The 14,641-nt window shown below is 30.7% G+C and overlaps 9 protein-coding genes and 1 pseudogene across 10 annotated transcripts, besides 1 other annotated feature; 5 read left to right on the top strand and 5 right to left on the bottom strand.

Annotated features, from left to right (window-relative positions):
* Positions 1 to 135: 135 nt before the first annotated feature.
* TVAGG3_0805530 (uncharacterized protein) lies at positions 136 to 1,080 on the top strand (the record flags this gene model as incomplete). The annotated part of the gene is made up of 1 exon (XM_051247494.1): positions 136 to 1,080. A coding segment is annotated over one exon (945 nt), but the record flags the coding sequence as incomplete, so codon positions are not given.
* A 276-nt stretch (positions 1,081 to 1,356) lies between these two features.
* Positions 1,357 to 14,641: part of a mobile genetic element that runs on past the window's edge.
* TVAGG3_0805520 (uncharacterized protein) lies at positions 1,609 to 2,058 on the top strand (the record flags this gene model as incomplete). Its single annotated transcript, XM_051247493.1, has 1 exon — positions 1,609 to 2,058. One exon carries the CDS (start codon positions 1,609 to 1,611, stop codon positions 2,056 to 2,058), a length of 450 nt encoding a protein of 149 aa, XP_051082968.1.
* Positions 2,174 to 2,998, top strand: TVAGG3_0805510 (uncharacterized protein; the record flags this gene model as incomplete). The annotated part of the gene is made up of 1 exon (XM_051247492.1): positions 2,174 to 2,998. The coding sequence occupies one exon, from the start codon at positions 2,174 to 2,176 to the stop codon at positions 2,996 to 2,998; it is 825 nt and encodes a 274-aa protein (XP_051082967.1).
* On the top strand, positions 3,083 to 3,742 carry TVAGG3_0805500 (uncharacterized protein; the record flags this gene model as incomplete). Its single annotated transcript, XM_051247491.1, has 1 exon — positions 3,083 to 3,742. The coding sequence occupies one exon, from the start codon at positions 3,083 to 3,085 to the stop codon at positions 3,740 to 3,742; it is 660 nt and encodes a 219-aa protein (XP_051082966.1).
* Positions 4,973 to 6,610, top strand: TVAGG3_0805490 (annotated as a pseudogene). Its single transcript has one exon. A coding segment is annotated over exon 1 (1,638 nt).
* Positions 7,412 to 8,616, bottom strand: TVAGG3_0805480 (uncharacterized protein; the record flags this gene model as incomplete). The annotated part of the gene is made up of 1 exon (XM_051247490.1): positions 7,412 to 8,616. A coding segment is annotated over one exon (1,205 nt), but the record flags the coding sequence as incomplete, so codon positions are not given.
* TVAGG3_0805470 (Prim-pol domain family) lies at positions 8,634 to 9,504 on the bottom strand (the record flags this gene model as incomplete). Its single annotated transcript, XM_051247489.1, has 1 exon — positions 8,634 to 9,504. A coding segment is annotated over one exon (871 nt), but the record flags the coding sequence as incomplete, so codon positions are not given.
* TVAGG3_0805460 (uncharacterized protein) lies at positions 9,795 to 10,460 on the bottom strand (the record flags this gene model as incomplete). The annotated part of the gene is made up of 1 exon (XM_001292857.2): positions 9,795 to 10,460. The coding sequence occupies one exon, from the start codon at positions 10,458 to 10,460 to the stop codon at positions 9,795 to 9,797; it is 666 nt and encodes a 221-aa protein (XP_001292858.2).
* Positions 11,304 to 11,591, bottom strand: TVAGG3_0805450 (uncharacterized protein; the record flags this gene model as incomplete). The annotated part of the gene is made up of 1 exon (XM_001291884.1): positions 11,304 to 11,591. One exon carries the CDS (start codon positions 11,589 to 11,591, stop codon positions 11,304 to 11,306), a length of 288 nt encoding a protein of 95 aa, XP_001291885.1.
* TVAGG3_0805440 (DNA/RNA polymerases family) lies at positions 13,166 to 14,467 on the bottom strand (the record flags this gene model as incomplete). Its single annotated transcript, XM_051247488.1, has 1 exon — positions 13,166 to 14,467. One exon carries the CDS (start codon positions 14,465 to 14,467, stop codon positions 13,166 to 13,168), a length of 1,302 nt encoding a protein of 433 aa, XP_051082963.1.

The following is a 14,641-nucleotide window of genomic DNA, read 5'->3' as shown; positions in this document are numbered from 1 at the left end:
GAAAGGAAAGTTAAAAAGTTTGTTCATTCGTTATATAATAATGTTCAAAAATATGATAACTCAGTATGTGGTAAATATATTGACCCTTCAGAAGTTTTCAAGAAAGCAAATGAAGAAGTTGATGTCACTTTTGATATGATTATTCCGGTAAATGATTTGTTAGCATTTCAGGCGTTCGATGATTATCCTAAATCATTTGGTGATATCATTCTTAAATATTATGTTTTCAGGGATACTTTAGTATTTTGTCAGGTTGACCCGTTAAGAGTTGCTGATTTACAAAATTACGTTTATGAAAAGATAACTGATGAAAATTATGAAAAGATTATGAATCATGTTTATAAATATGATCGCAAATTCCAACAAATCGGACTTCCTGCCAAATTAATTACAAGCTTAGCCGCTACATCTGCTGACGCAACAGTTGATGACGTTATTATTTCATGCACAAAGATGGAAGTTTTAGAGGATAAATGCATTACACCAGGATATGGTTTAATTGAAGAATCAGTTAAAGCAATACCACGTTTATTCAGTAAGGAAGATCCATTCATGATTCCAGCTCAACATATTGACGTTCGTTCACTAAATGGAGGTTGCATCACTCCTGAAGGTATCAGCTCAGATTTCTCATACGCTCTTCATAATGTTACAGATGTTGTGTTAACATTTCCGAAGAATGCAATGCAAAGAACAGTTTTAGAAAATCCAATGCTTCGAGGTCTTCAGGTCACTATAGATTCCAGAAACTTCCCCGATCAAGCGATGACCACAGTGGGTGACATATTCTTTACACGTATGCTTCAAGCTTCTGATTTAGATGGAGTGAATGAATGCACAGAAGAATACGAGGACTCATTAACTAGACCACTGAATGATGATAATGGCACGCCATTAGCTAGAACATGGAAAGACCAAACTTCATTCTTATGCACTATTCCAGTTCAACGTGATGGAGCGGGTATATTCTTTGATGGATTAGAAACTTTCAATTCACAAGTTACAGTACAAGTGAAAGCTTATCCAATCATTCAGGGTGTAAATGACACTTACTGTTCAAAGGTGACAAATCCTCCTCAGGTTTGGTTTACTAGGACTACATATTGGACATGGACACCGGACGAAGGTTTGAAATATCATCTAACAGGTACACCACCACAGTATAGAAGTTCATATGATGAAATATTGATGAATAGAAATGTTTAAAATTATAAATTTATTTTTGATTAAATGGATTTAAATTCATCCACCCCTTATGAAGAATTAGCAGGAGTATATAATACATACGTAGATGATATGATTAATGAAGCATTGAGTGATAATAGAAATGCTCTATCTAAGGAAAAATTAATGAAAATTCCATATTCTGAATGTTATTTAAATTCAATCACTGCAGCAATTGGTAAACAAAATAAAGGTAAAACATTAACGATATTAAAACAAATTATCATTATTGCTAACACTTCCCCCCATTCACATGTGTTAATTTATATCAACCGTTCGGGTTCACCTTCAGATGATACATTTGAATCTTTAAAGCATTTAATCAAAATTCCAATTATTTATTTATCACAAGAAGAAGCAGAAGATTATTTAAAAAACTTTTTAATGTATAAAGAATTATATAATACAATCAAGAAGCAAGGATTAGAGGATAAAATTATTGATAAACAACGGGATGAATTATTTGAAACACTTTCCATTTCAAATTTTGATAGAGAATTTTTACATTCACTCATTTTTCTAGATGATGCAGTGAAATCAAAACTAATAACAAATGAGAAATCATATTTTAATCAGTTATTAACTCAATGTCGACACATTCAGTGTTCATTCTTCATGGCTGTTCAATACTTCAAAGCATTAAGCACAAACATTAAATCAAATCTATCAACACTTTTCATTTTCAGTGGGTTTAGTCGTCAACAGTTGAACGTTATGCTTTATCAAGTGAATTTACCAATGAGCATTAATGAACTTTACACACAATATCAGCAATTAGGTGAACATGGAAAAATAATAGTTGATTTAAATAAAGGAGGTGTTAAATTTGATTAACTTTTTATAATTAATTTTTATTTTTTATTTATAATTAAACATGACAGAAATAGCAAATCTTCTACAGGTTCCATTAAAACAAGGGACAAACAAAAAGGGTCCATATAATAGAACTATGAAAGTTCCAGATGGAATGAAAGAATTAGTTCATATTGTTGCCGGTCTTCAAAAAGATGTTAAACAAATGAGAAACGTTTTAACATTACCAGAAGCTCAAGCATATGCCAAACGTCATGGACTAAATTGGGAAGCACACGAAGCAGACATTACGGGTCCAAATGGAAAACCTGATGGTATAAATGAAGTCTTTGTTACTGATGGTCAAGGTAATATTAAAGTCATAAATGGGTATAAATTAACTATAACTGATTATCCTAAACGTAAAGCATATAATGAACGTTATCCTATGAAATTTGATGAAAATGGAAAAGCTGTTAAACAATACATTGAAGAAGGTGAAAATGGTCCAATTAATTCATACCGTTATAATCCATATTCTTATTTCAATGAAGAATTAAATGCTATTGAAGAGGGACCGGATGGATTACCACGATATTCTAACCAGTTTGATGGTCAATATGCAAATATTAGACCTGAAATTCCAGCTAAGAAATTCTTTAAAGTTGCTTTATTCGATCCAGTGTTCAATGAACAGAAAGAAGCAATGAAAGCAGAATTTAAACCAATTCAAGTGGCAAGAATTTCTTCATCTTCACTTTCAGAAGCGTTCAAGGAATTGATAAAGAAACCACTTTATTCTCAACAAGGTTATAACTTTGATTTAATTAAAGAAAGTGATAGACGTAAATTAGAAAAATCAGATGGTTTTAAGAATGCATGTAATGAAATGATTAAAGATATTGTAAATGATAAAATAAGACTGGAAGAAACTCAAAGCAATATCAATAACATAATTGGTGCAGTTACAAAGAAAGTATAAGCAAACAATGATGAACCTTGGGATATTACCGTAACAACTAAATAAAACTTTAAATATATTTTTCTTTTTTTTATTCAATTATAAATGAGAAGACGTTTCACAAGTCAAAAGAACACAAACGCAAAAGCAGAGATTACGGTTGGTTATAACGTAAATGATGATAAATCACGAATTATTCAAAATGTTAAAGTTAATGTTAGCCCCGAATTAACAAGGTCAGCAACTCAACCAAATTTATTAACTCGTGACTTACCGAAGAATGAGGAGAATGAAGAAAACCATGAGAATGGAGACTCAATCATTTTATCTGAACCTGGTAAAGAACCCGTTGAAATTCCCACTTATCCAACATACCCAGCACCACTTGATAACCCATATAAAATAGACATTAATTCTGAATTAATGAAAATTTACCGTGATATAATAATTAATAATTATGATTCAATAATAAATTTAATTGACCAATCCGGTTTAATTATTTTACCTTATGAATCATTAATTCACATTATCGCCATTCTTTGTGATGTTCAAGATTCAGACGTTAAGATTCAATTTTTCATAGATGATGAGGTTTCATGCTGCGGAACAGTTGCAAAAATAAATCCTATAAAGGATATTAGCACAATTAAGATATCAAAGAACGGAACAACAACTGAACTTCATTTAACATATAATGATATTTATAATAAAATAGTTGATGAATATAAAATATCACTTGAAAAATTCTTTGTTAAGGCTATTTAATATTCAAGCATTAACATTATCGAATAATAATCCTTTGAATCATAATCGATAATAATTGACCTTTCACCAGTTTCTATCGTTTGTTTTATTTCTTTTTGTTCCCCACTATCTGGATCGGTCATTGTAATTGTTTTTGTTATAGTATCAGCTTTATCTTTAACTTCAATCTTTTTTCCATCGGGATATTTAAACCAAAATTCCAAAAATTCGATATTGTCAATCTGTTCATATTTTAATCTATCAATTACATTTTTAATACCATCTGAAAATCTTATGAAATGGTCATTATATGGGTTTGATTGAACTAAATTTGAATGAAGTGAAATATAACCCGTTGATGAATATGACATTGACTCATATTTTCTGAAAACACTAAAATTTATAACATGAATGAATTTCTTATTCGTTGAATTTATGAATTCTTGAGGTAATCTTATTCTAGTTTTATTTATCACTGGAAAATAACGCTTTACCATATTTTTAATCGTAATAAAAATGTCAATTATCAATATTATTTCGAATAATAACTGTGAATTAAATTTAACAGTTAGCGGAATTTATAATGTTACTCTCGTTTCTGTGAGTGGTAAATTTAATCCCATTCTTTTAGACCCTTCAGATTATATATCATTTATTAAAGATGACCATGAAAAAACGTATGATATGTATATAAATAATGTGATAGCGAAATGGGATATTAACATGATTTTAAGTTATTTAAATGAATCATTTATCGTATGGTATGAAGAAAATTTTAAATCAAAACCTGATAAACTTTTTGAACTTGATGAAATAAATAACCTTATTAAATTCCCGCTGAAAATTAAATTTTGTACTCCTCATCTTCGTTCATTGTTGGGGATATTAAATTTTGAAAAAGATGTTGGGGATGTTTTGTATTCTGACACTGGTTCCAATTTCATTTTAATCAAATGTGATAAAGTTAATACCCCAATGAGATTTTCACATCAAACATTAGACCCTAACTCTTACCCATCAATACAAAACATTTTATCCATCAACTTAAACACATTTTCTTTATCATATCCGTTTCAATTATCTGGGAATTCATTTATTCTTCATTCAAAAGATTTATCAAATATTAAATTTAGAATAACTGACCTATTTGATTGTGATTTAGAATTCATGAATGAAATATTATGGCAATTTCAAATAGAAAAAATAGCTGATGAGATAACAGATTAAATATTTATTTTTAAATCATAATAAATGATTAAACAACAGCAACCACAGCAACTTAAGGCACAAAGCACCCAGGTCCCTCAGACCATTACATACGCCATATATGCATATAATTCAAAGACGGCAGAACAAACGCAAAGGTTGAAATATGGAGATTTGGAGATAGTATTGAAAAATGACCATTTCGAATTCGTTTGCAAGGGTGGTGCAGTGATATCAAATATAAAAGAAATTTTATTTATGAATTCAAAAATTAAAGGTATAACGGATGATATAACATCAATTCCACCAGAAGAACAGAGATATTACGCATTAAATGCATTTCCTAAAGTTTTGAAGATTGGAAGATTTAATTTAAATGAGGAATTCATAGAAGGTTTCCTAAACGACATAATGAAGAAGACAGATAAGGAATATGTTGCTGCTGTGTTAGAGAAGAAAGCAGATAAGGAATATGTTAACGAAAAAGATAATAAAATTCAAGAAAGGGTTGAATGGTATCATGAATGGACATCAAAGATTTTAAAAACTAAAGCCGATACAGGATGGGTTTCAGGATGTTTAGACCTTAAAGCGGATAAAACTTATGTTAACGATGAGTTAGAGAAGAAGGCAGATAAGGAATATGTTAACAAAATATACCAAAGTTTGATAGGAACAACGAAAAATATTGAAACTATTGTTGGTGACTTTTCTATCTATGAAGAAAACAAATATTTTAGATGGGAGTTTGTACACTCCTTAAAAAATGGTATACGGTATAAACTCATTCCGAAAAATAACAATGAAATGTATGTAGGCTATATAAAGAATAATGGTACACAAGTTAAAGTTCCATTAGACAACAACTGTTACTTAAACTTATATGGAGACGAACAAAAGAAATATTTAAGAGTTTATGAAATGGCAGATATGACATTGCCTGACCCAGCTCCAGCACCATATTATTATGACTATGGAGATGATGTCAGAACACCACATGTAGATGAACAAAAGTTAACATTATATTTAGATTATTATAGATATAAAAGATATAATGCAATAGAAAAAACGAGAATAGTATATTATTATACAGATGACAGAAATAAATATTATAGTCAAGATTTTACCTACCCTGAAAACATAAGATTATATTATAAAAAATATTCTGACACAAACCAGAAGAAACCAGAAATAGTTACACTATATTTTAAGTTCAAAAGAGACAATCCTATAATATCTCATATGTTTGATTTAATGAACCCAGTAGGTTCTATTTATACATCTATGGATGCAAGAGGTCCTCAAGTAATGTTTGGTGTTGGTGCATGGGAACAAATAGTTGACAGGTTTTTGTATTGTGCAAACTCTTCAAAGGAAACAGGAGGTTCGAAGAAAATTACTGAAGCAAACCTTCCACCGCACACTCATACGGGAACTACAAACACAACAGGTAATCATTCACATTCAATAACAAAAAGAGGTTATAGAAATCTTGCAGCAGGTTCGGATAGACAGGGAATGGATAGATATGATATTTCAAGCGACCCAGTAGATTCAAGCGCAGGTATTTTCTGTGGAACCACAGGAAATCATTCACACACTTTCACAACAAATCCAACAGGCTCGGGTAAAGATTACATGCCACCATTTGTGACTGTATTCGCATGGTACCGCATTTATTGAATGTGCTTGAGCCTACTTTGCAGGCTTACCGCGTTCATTGAATGAACTAAATATATTTTATGTTTGTAATTAATTAGGTAATGAAGTAATGAATGAACTGCAGAAATAAATGTTTACGTTAATGTTTACAGGTTATTCAATAATGAATTATTTTTGAAGAACTGAAGGTGCTACCATGTTACCATGTTGACGACATGACATTATGTCAACAACACAGGAGGAAGGCAATAATGAATTATTTTTGAAGAACTGAAGGTGCTACCATGTTACCATGTGCTACCAGGTCATTTAACTTCTTTTAAAAAATGAGACAACATGACATTTAGACAACAACACAGGAGGAAGGCAGTTATGAATTATTTTTGAAGAACTGAAGGTGCTACCATGTTACCATGTTGACGACATGACATTATGTCAACAACACAGGAGGAAGGCAATAATGAATTATTTTTGAAGAACTGAAGGTGCTACCATGTTACCATGTGCTACCAGGTCATTTAGCTTCTTTTAAAAAATGAGACAACATGACATTTAGACAACAACACAGGAGGAAGGCAAAAATAAATTCCAATCATACTTTATAAAGCTTCATTTACAGGTATTTCATCGTCAGTAAATGAATCATCATTATCGTTTGGTTCAACCTGTTTATATAATCCTTTCATTTCTTCTTTCAAAACATAACACCATGTTTGTTTACCGTCTATTCTTCTATGTTTCCTATCACATTTATCCTTAATACTCATTTGGAAATTCTTGTCTTTCATGTCTGATGGTTTGCAGAATAGAGCATTTTCACACGTCATACCTGCACACAATTCATCATAATGTGTATTTATCCATACATCTAAAGGATTTGTTGATAATTCAATTAAATCTTGTTTGGCTTCAGTCATCGGTATGATTCGTACATTAAATGATGAAAGGTCATATTGCATAAAATACGTCAGCAAATTATCATAAAATTCCTTTGTGCATGAATCCATTAAATTCTTGAAGTAATCAAATTGACCCTTGAATTTACCATTAACCCTTAAAACTACGTATCTTCTGTCTCCAACTTCAATTTTGACAGGGTAGACGTTATTAGTTATGAAAATGAAGTTTGCAACGTTCTGTGCTGTTCTTCTGGGTTGATTCTTTTCATTAATTCTAATTTGATTATCCGTAATAATTGATTTCAAAGCGTTGAAGTTTGCGAGTCTATCTTCACCAACATTCTTGAGTTCATTAAGTACAAGAAACATTTTATTCTCAACTACTGAATTGAAATTACCCGTTAGCTCACTTATTTCAGTAATGTTTTTACATGAATAACCAGCGAGAAGTTCAGAAATAATGTCTGTAAATCTGTTTTTACCTGTTCCCTGAAGTCCTTTCAAAATAATTGCTGTTTCATTCTTGATTCCGGGATGTTGAATCATTGATGCAATCCAGCCGAGAAGGTATTTATACACTTCATCGTTATTATCACAAATGGCTTCTTTAATGAAATTCATAAACATCTCAATTTTTGAGTAATCAGGCTTTTCAAGAATGTTGTATTTATAACCCTGAAACGTTGAGAAAACATCTGGGGAATCAGATTTAAAGCAAACACCCTTAACGGTTAATGAAGACAATTGATTTAGTAGTACGTCCCATGCTGTTATGGTTTTACCTTCTTCTTTAAATAATTTAATCATTTTGAGTGACTCTTTCATGTTTGACTGAAGAACGAATGATATTTGATTCATTTTGTCGTGTATGTTGTAATCCTTTTGAATGAAATATTTGTTTCCACAATCTACAAAACGGATTACACGTGATAAATCCTCAATTACTTCAGAACTGTTTTTATACTGATGATTTTCAGCCTTGCGTCTAATATCTGTTATCAAAAACGAGTCATCAAGTTTGATATCAAATGTTATTTTTGGCTTACGTAATAAAGGCAAAACGTATTCATCATAATATTCCTTTTGATATAGTTTTAGAATCTTCACTAAAACAAATGGAGAAGTCATTAAATGTGCATATCTACTACGTGCTTTTTCAAAATTACTTTTTGCATTTTCTGTTAAATTGCAGAAGTTATAAACGTTATCGTATGCTTCATTAATTAAATGATTAGGTAACGAATTAATAGCTTGAAACAGTGTGAATAATGTTATTTCTTTTTCTAAATTCATGTTTCCACCGTCATTATGTACTTCAAAATCACAGATGCCATCAACTATGCTCTGGGCAAGTTTATCGTCAATGTTTACATCTTTGTTTTCATTCATGATAGTCTTTATTTCTTCGTTCTTCTGTTCAACTCTTACCTTAATATTCAAATCATTTAATATATCATTCACTGTTCTGGTTAATGTTGAATCGTAACTTCCACGAATGAATGAGTATGTATTGATTGGTTCTGATGCATTCTTGCGAACTCTTGAATCAGCCATGACTACTAATGAACGCTTTGAATCATCCATTGAAGTCATTATGTCGATATCATAATCATTGCAGGAATAACATTTAATCATTCTGTTCGAGGTTGAATAGAAGAAATTAGTGTTGCAATAAATGTGAAGACCTCCTGAAGCGGTTTTAACGATAACATCTTTATCCGAAAGTTTTGATAAAATGTCTTTTCTAACTGTTTCTTTAAGTTCATCATTGTACGATTTATTGATATCAACATCTATAATCGTTAAATTTGAAATTTTATTTACTAATAAAGCCATACCAGTTTTCCTTCCTCTTCCTCCATCATGTTTGAGGTAGTTATGTAAATCAATCTTGTTTTCACCAATTCTTTCGTTGAGGGTTTTAGTTTCTGCCACAACTAATTCCTCAGCTAATGAATCAATAACTTGTTCATCAGAAACGATATAGTTGCTGTTGTTGTTGTTTGTTACTGTCATTTATATAGGAATAAAAAAATAAAAATAATTTTAAAACTAACTTTATTTTTGGACTGCATCATATTTTCGTAAATGTTGTCTAAATGTCATGTTGTCTCATTTTTTAAAAGAAGTTAAATGACCTGGTAGCACATGGTAACATGGTAGCACCTTCAGTTCTTCAAAAATAATTCATTATTGCCTTCCTCCTGTGTTGTTGTCAAAATGTCATGAGGTTAGAAATGAGGTTAGATCTAACCATCTACCCTAAAAATTATTTTTGGTGAATTCAATAAAAATAAATGGTTCATTTACTCACAATATTTTTGTACAAAACAACCCCAAGCTTTTAACTTCTTTTCTGCAGCTTCTAATGCTATCTTAGCGAGTTCATATTCTCTAAATTCTCTCTTTAAATTTTCTTGTTCCCATTGGTCTAGTTCGTATGGAGAATCTCTATAACCATAACATAACTCACGTTCATGTTCTAATTGTTTTTCGCACATTTTTCCAACTTCTTCTTCAAACAAAGGTTTAGCATTCTCTACTGTATCTTCAAGTTCTTCTTCATCTAATTTCTCATGAACTTTCTTGTCTATGGAGTCCATAATATCTTTGACATAAAATGCATACTTTACAGAGCACCATTCAGCAACAAAATGAACGAGGTCAGGATGTATGTAAATACCTTTGAATTCATTTATAACACCCTTAGTAAGCTCATAAAATGCTTGTTTTGAGGTCGAGCCACTTTTGGCTCCACCGTATTCGTTCATCCAAAACTCAAGAATTCCCTGTATTTTAGCACTATTGAGAAATCTGTTTAAATGGTTTAACTTTCCTGCTTCTCTTGCCATCTTTGTTGCATTAATGTAACCATCCTTGTCTCTACGTAAGACTTCAATACCGTTATAAGTGCCTTTTGTGAATGTTTCGCCATTAGATTTGTTAGTGAATGTTTTTGCTTCGACTGACATTTCTGTTCTTACATACAAAATAAAAAAATAAAAATAATTTTAAAACTAACTTTATTTTTGGGTCATTTACACTCATTCCGATGAAGTCATGACAAATCATTTCCTGTGTTGTTGTCTAAATGTCATGTTGTCTCATTTTTTAAAAGAAGTTAAATGACCTGGTAGCACATGGTAACATGGTAGCACCTTCAGTTCTTCAAAAATAATTCATTATTGCCTTCCTCCTATGTTGTTGACATAATGTCATGTCGTCAACATGGTAACATGGTAGCACCTTCAGTTCTTCAAAAATAATTCATAACTGCCTTCCTCCTGTGTTGTTGACATAATGTCATGTCGTCAACATGGTAACATGGTAGCACCTTCAGTTCTTCAAAAATAATTCATAACTGCCTTCCTCCTGTGTTGTTGTCTAAATGTCATGTTGTCTCATTTTTTAAAAGAAGTTAAATGACCTGGTAGCACATGGTAACATGGTAGCACCTTCAGTTCTTCAAAAATAATTCATTATTGCCTTCCTCCTATGTTGTTGACATAATGTCATGTCGTCAACATGGTAACATGGTAGCACCTTCAGTTCTTCAAAAATAATTCATAACTGCCTTCCTCCTGTGTTGTTGTCTAAATGTCATGTTGTCACAAACTTTAGAACGGCATAATTTAAATTTTTATTTTTATATAAATGGATACCCCACAAGCTCAAAATTTACCACGAATCATAACAAGGGAGGAAATGATAAAAATGATGCAAGAACATGTTAAAAATAACAAACCACTAAAATTGAGAAAATGTGGTTATGCAGTAATGATGGAAAGAGAGATGTTGTCAAAGAGGAATAAAAATTAAATTTGGATTGAGTTTAAAAATTCATCTTTATTAAATTCATCTCTTCCAATCAATTTATTTATTCTATTAAATTCTTTTATTTTTGCTTCACTCAGTTTAAGGATTGAACGGTAAGTTTCTAATTTTTCGATTATTTCTTCATCGTTTTCAGTTCCATTAGTTTTATGGGCATCAACCCCACCGCATTGTGGCTTCTTTTTGTAATAGCATATTTTTGATTTAATTCTGTTTAGTTTCTTTTTATATTCATCGTCTGGACTCTTGACTGCTTCGTTGTCACTCATTTCTTACGAAATAAAAAAAATTAAATATTATTTAAATATAATGGAGTAATAAAATAAATCGGAATTTCTATTAATTTATTGTCAACTTCAACTAATACATTACCGTTAATATATCTAACAAATTCAGCTATTGTGTCAAATCTTCGTCTTCTTTTTGTCATTGATTTATCAGTTTTTCCATAATCGAGATGAATCAAAACTTTATCCCCTTGTTTAAAATTCATGAGCCCCGAATTAATTTGTTCACGTTTAACATCATTTAACCTTTCCATTTGCTTTCTAATATATTCCCATTCTTTTGAAATATCATTTTTCATTTCCACTGGTTTCATGTTTATAGTTCTATGCCATGTATTATTGTAATAATATACTAACTGCTGTATGATGGAGTCATGATTTCCATCCCAGTATATCTGACCGTTAACCCCTAACGCATCTCTAAGAGTTCTCATTACTGCATCAACTATTTTATTATGAAACGTATATGGAGAGGATGAAAAGTAAAAATTAATTTGTGGGAAATAATGAGTCATAGCTGCCTGAAATCCTTTATCACCATCACCCCTGATATTATCTACTCTTTCATGATCTAGTAAGTATTGAATAGCTCTTCGTGTTTCCTGTTCTGTTTTCCCTTTCACTGGAATGCAATATAAATATCTAGTGTTAATGTTAATGGCAAATAAATAAGTAACGTTTCCTTTTGAATATTCCAGATGATCGATTTCGTATGAATATGGAAATGGAGCAAATGAGGGGCGACTAAATTTTTCCTTTAATGGTTGAATTTTTGGGTCAATTGGTTTATTTAATATCTTGAAATCCTTTTTAAAATCTTTTTGTTTCTTTAATGTTTGAAATGGATATAATAAAGTGAATGATGAAGGATTAACTGAAGGAGGAGGCGGTACTGTCGTTGGAGGTTTTGGTGTTGCAAGTGGTTTAATTTTATCTGCTTTGATTTTGGATTTCATTCCTTCCTTCATTAATTCTGGATGTATTTTATTCATTTGTTTTAAATATGCTGTATATAAAGGTTTGATATACTTTCCCGCTTCGAGTTTATGTTGAAGGATGAATTCCAAAAGTTGATCTTCATTTAAAAGTCGGGCTGAATATGGTTTAACTAATGAATCATAAATTAAAGCTTGTGCATCATTTATGGTCTGAAGGACCTGGGTGTTTTGCGGCTCAGGATTATATAATTTATATAATTCATCAATATCTTCTTCTGTTAATACTTTATTTTTGAAATCTTTCAACTGTTTAAGTTGTGATTTAGTTTTTCCCTTTGAATATTCATTATTTTTAATTTTGTCTTTAATTTCAGAAATTATTCTATCATGATATTTCAAAATTTCATTTTTATAATATGGATAATAATAATCCATATCATCACTTGTTATATCTTCATTATATTTTTGGAGATATGATTTTAATTCATAATAACTAAGAAATTTTTGATTAAATACTAAATCATCAATTAAATTTTTTAAATCTACGTTATCCATTTATATAAAAATAAAATAAATGTTTAAGGGTGCCCACCTCTTTGTCTCTTCTGTGGCATTTCATTAAATAAATGGCATACAACATCCATTTTCACAACATACAGCCTTAGTGTGTGCTCCTGTTAATGCAGTCTTACCGATTGTTAAGCGAGTCATTGACCCATTTTTAAGTTGTAAATTAATATTCTGACCATCAAATATCAATTTATCATTTATTATATCCAAATAATTTTTAGGTGTTAATTGTTTATTTTGTCTTAAACTAACACCTTTCATTTTTTGTGCAATCTTTTTAAAATCACTTCCATCAATTGAACCGTTGAATGATGTATAACATTTAGGACATAACGCCACCATGTTATCCCCTTGTTTCTCAATTGCTAAACCCAATAACTTCTTCTCATGTGCTTTTTCTTCAGCTTTATTCTTTAATTTAGGTTTAAATTTCTCATCAAAACAGAAGAAATCAAATGGTGCGAATTTGAAAATGTTTTTATCATAAAATTGTTTATCAGTAACAATTGCTTGAAATGCTTGAGTGTTAGGAAGATTTGGGTCGCCAGCGATTGCCCAATAAGATGAATCAGTATCACCTTCAATGAAATGAAAACGATTAACATCCATGCATTTATACATAAAATCATAAATGAAAACCAAATACCAGTATTTTGCGTTATCTAAAGTGAAGAATGCCTCTTGTAAACATGTTTCACATCTATAAAATCTATCTTTAAGCATCACTTGATATGTATCCTCTCCTATTTCTCTTATGTTTTTAAACTTATTTGACATACATGCAACGCGTGACTTCTGTGCATTCATTATTTTAGTCTTTGCGTAATTTTGTGTATTCATTGCATCGTAACCATATGATCCATTAAGTGAAATCTTGCAAAATAAACTTTTTCCTTTATTTCCTTCTAATTCAGCCTTTTGTCTTTCGTTCATAAATTCATTCGCAAATTCATTAAAACAAGTGTTTTTCGTAAATGTTAAAATTGATTGAATATCATCGATGATAAAATGAAATCTGTCTATTAGATACCATAGATAATAAGAAGAAAATGGTTGATATTGGTTGTGTGTTGATGCTAACTGAGTTAAGTTTCTCTGTTTCTGGTCAACTGGTAGATTGTTTGATTTCATGTAATTATACATAAAACTGCCAATTGTTTTTTCATCTGTGATAATATCTAAGTTTCTTATTATTGGTAAAAAGTTTATGTAATCATTAATGTATTTTTCATCAATGTGACCCTTTACTTCAGCCACGAATAAAGTATTTTTCTTTCTAATAATTCCCAGTGCTTTTGCTTTCTTTGTTGCTGTATCACAAATGATAACACCATTCAATCTTCCCGGCATATACATTTTATGGTCAGTATATTGAATGAAATCATGAGGATTAGATGAAAATGATGAAGGATATAATGAATTAAAGTCAACTCCAACGAAATGAGTCATAATGTTGGTGGTGTCCTCATTTGATACAGTTTTAGTTTCTGGATTATATGAAAGTTTATTAATGTGCGTGATTCC

The sequence above is a fragment of the Trichomonas vaginalis genome, chromosome VI, assembly GCF_026262505.1.
Source record: "Trichomonas vaginalis G3 chromosome VI, whole genome shotgun sequence".
NCBI lineage: Eukaryota > Parabasalia > Trichomonadida > Trichomonadidae > Trichomonas > Trichomonas vaginalis.
Note: the sequence above shows the minus strand (reverse complement) of the source record. Positions and strands in the feature narration are given on the sequence as shown.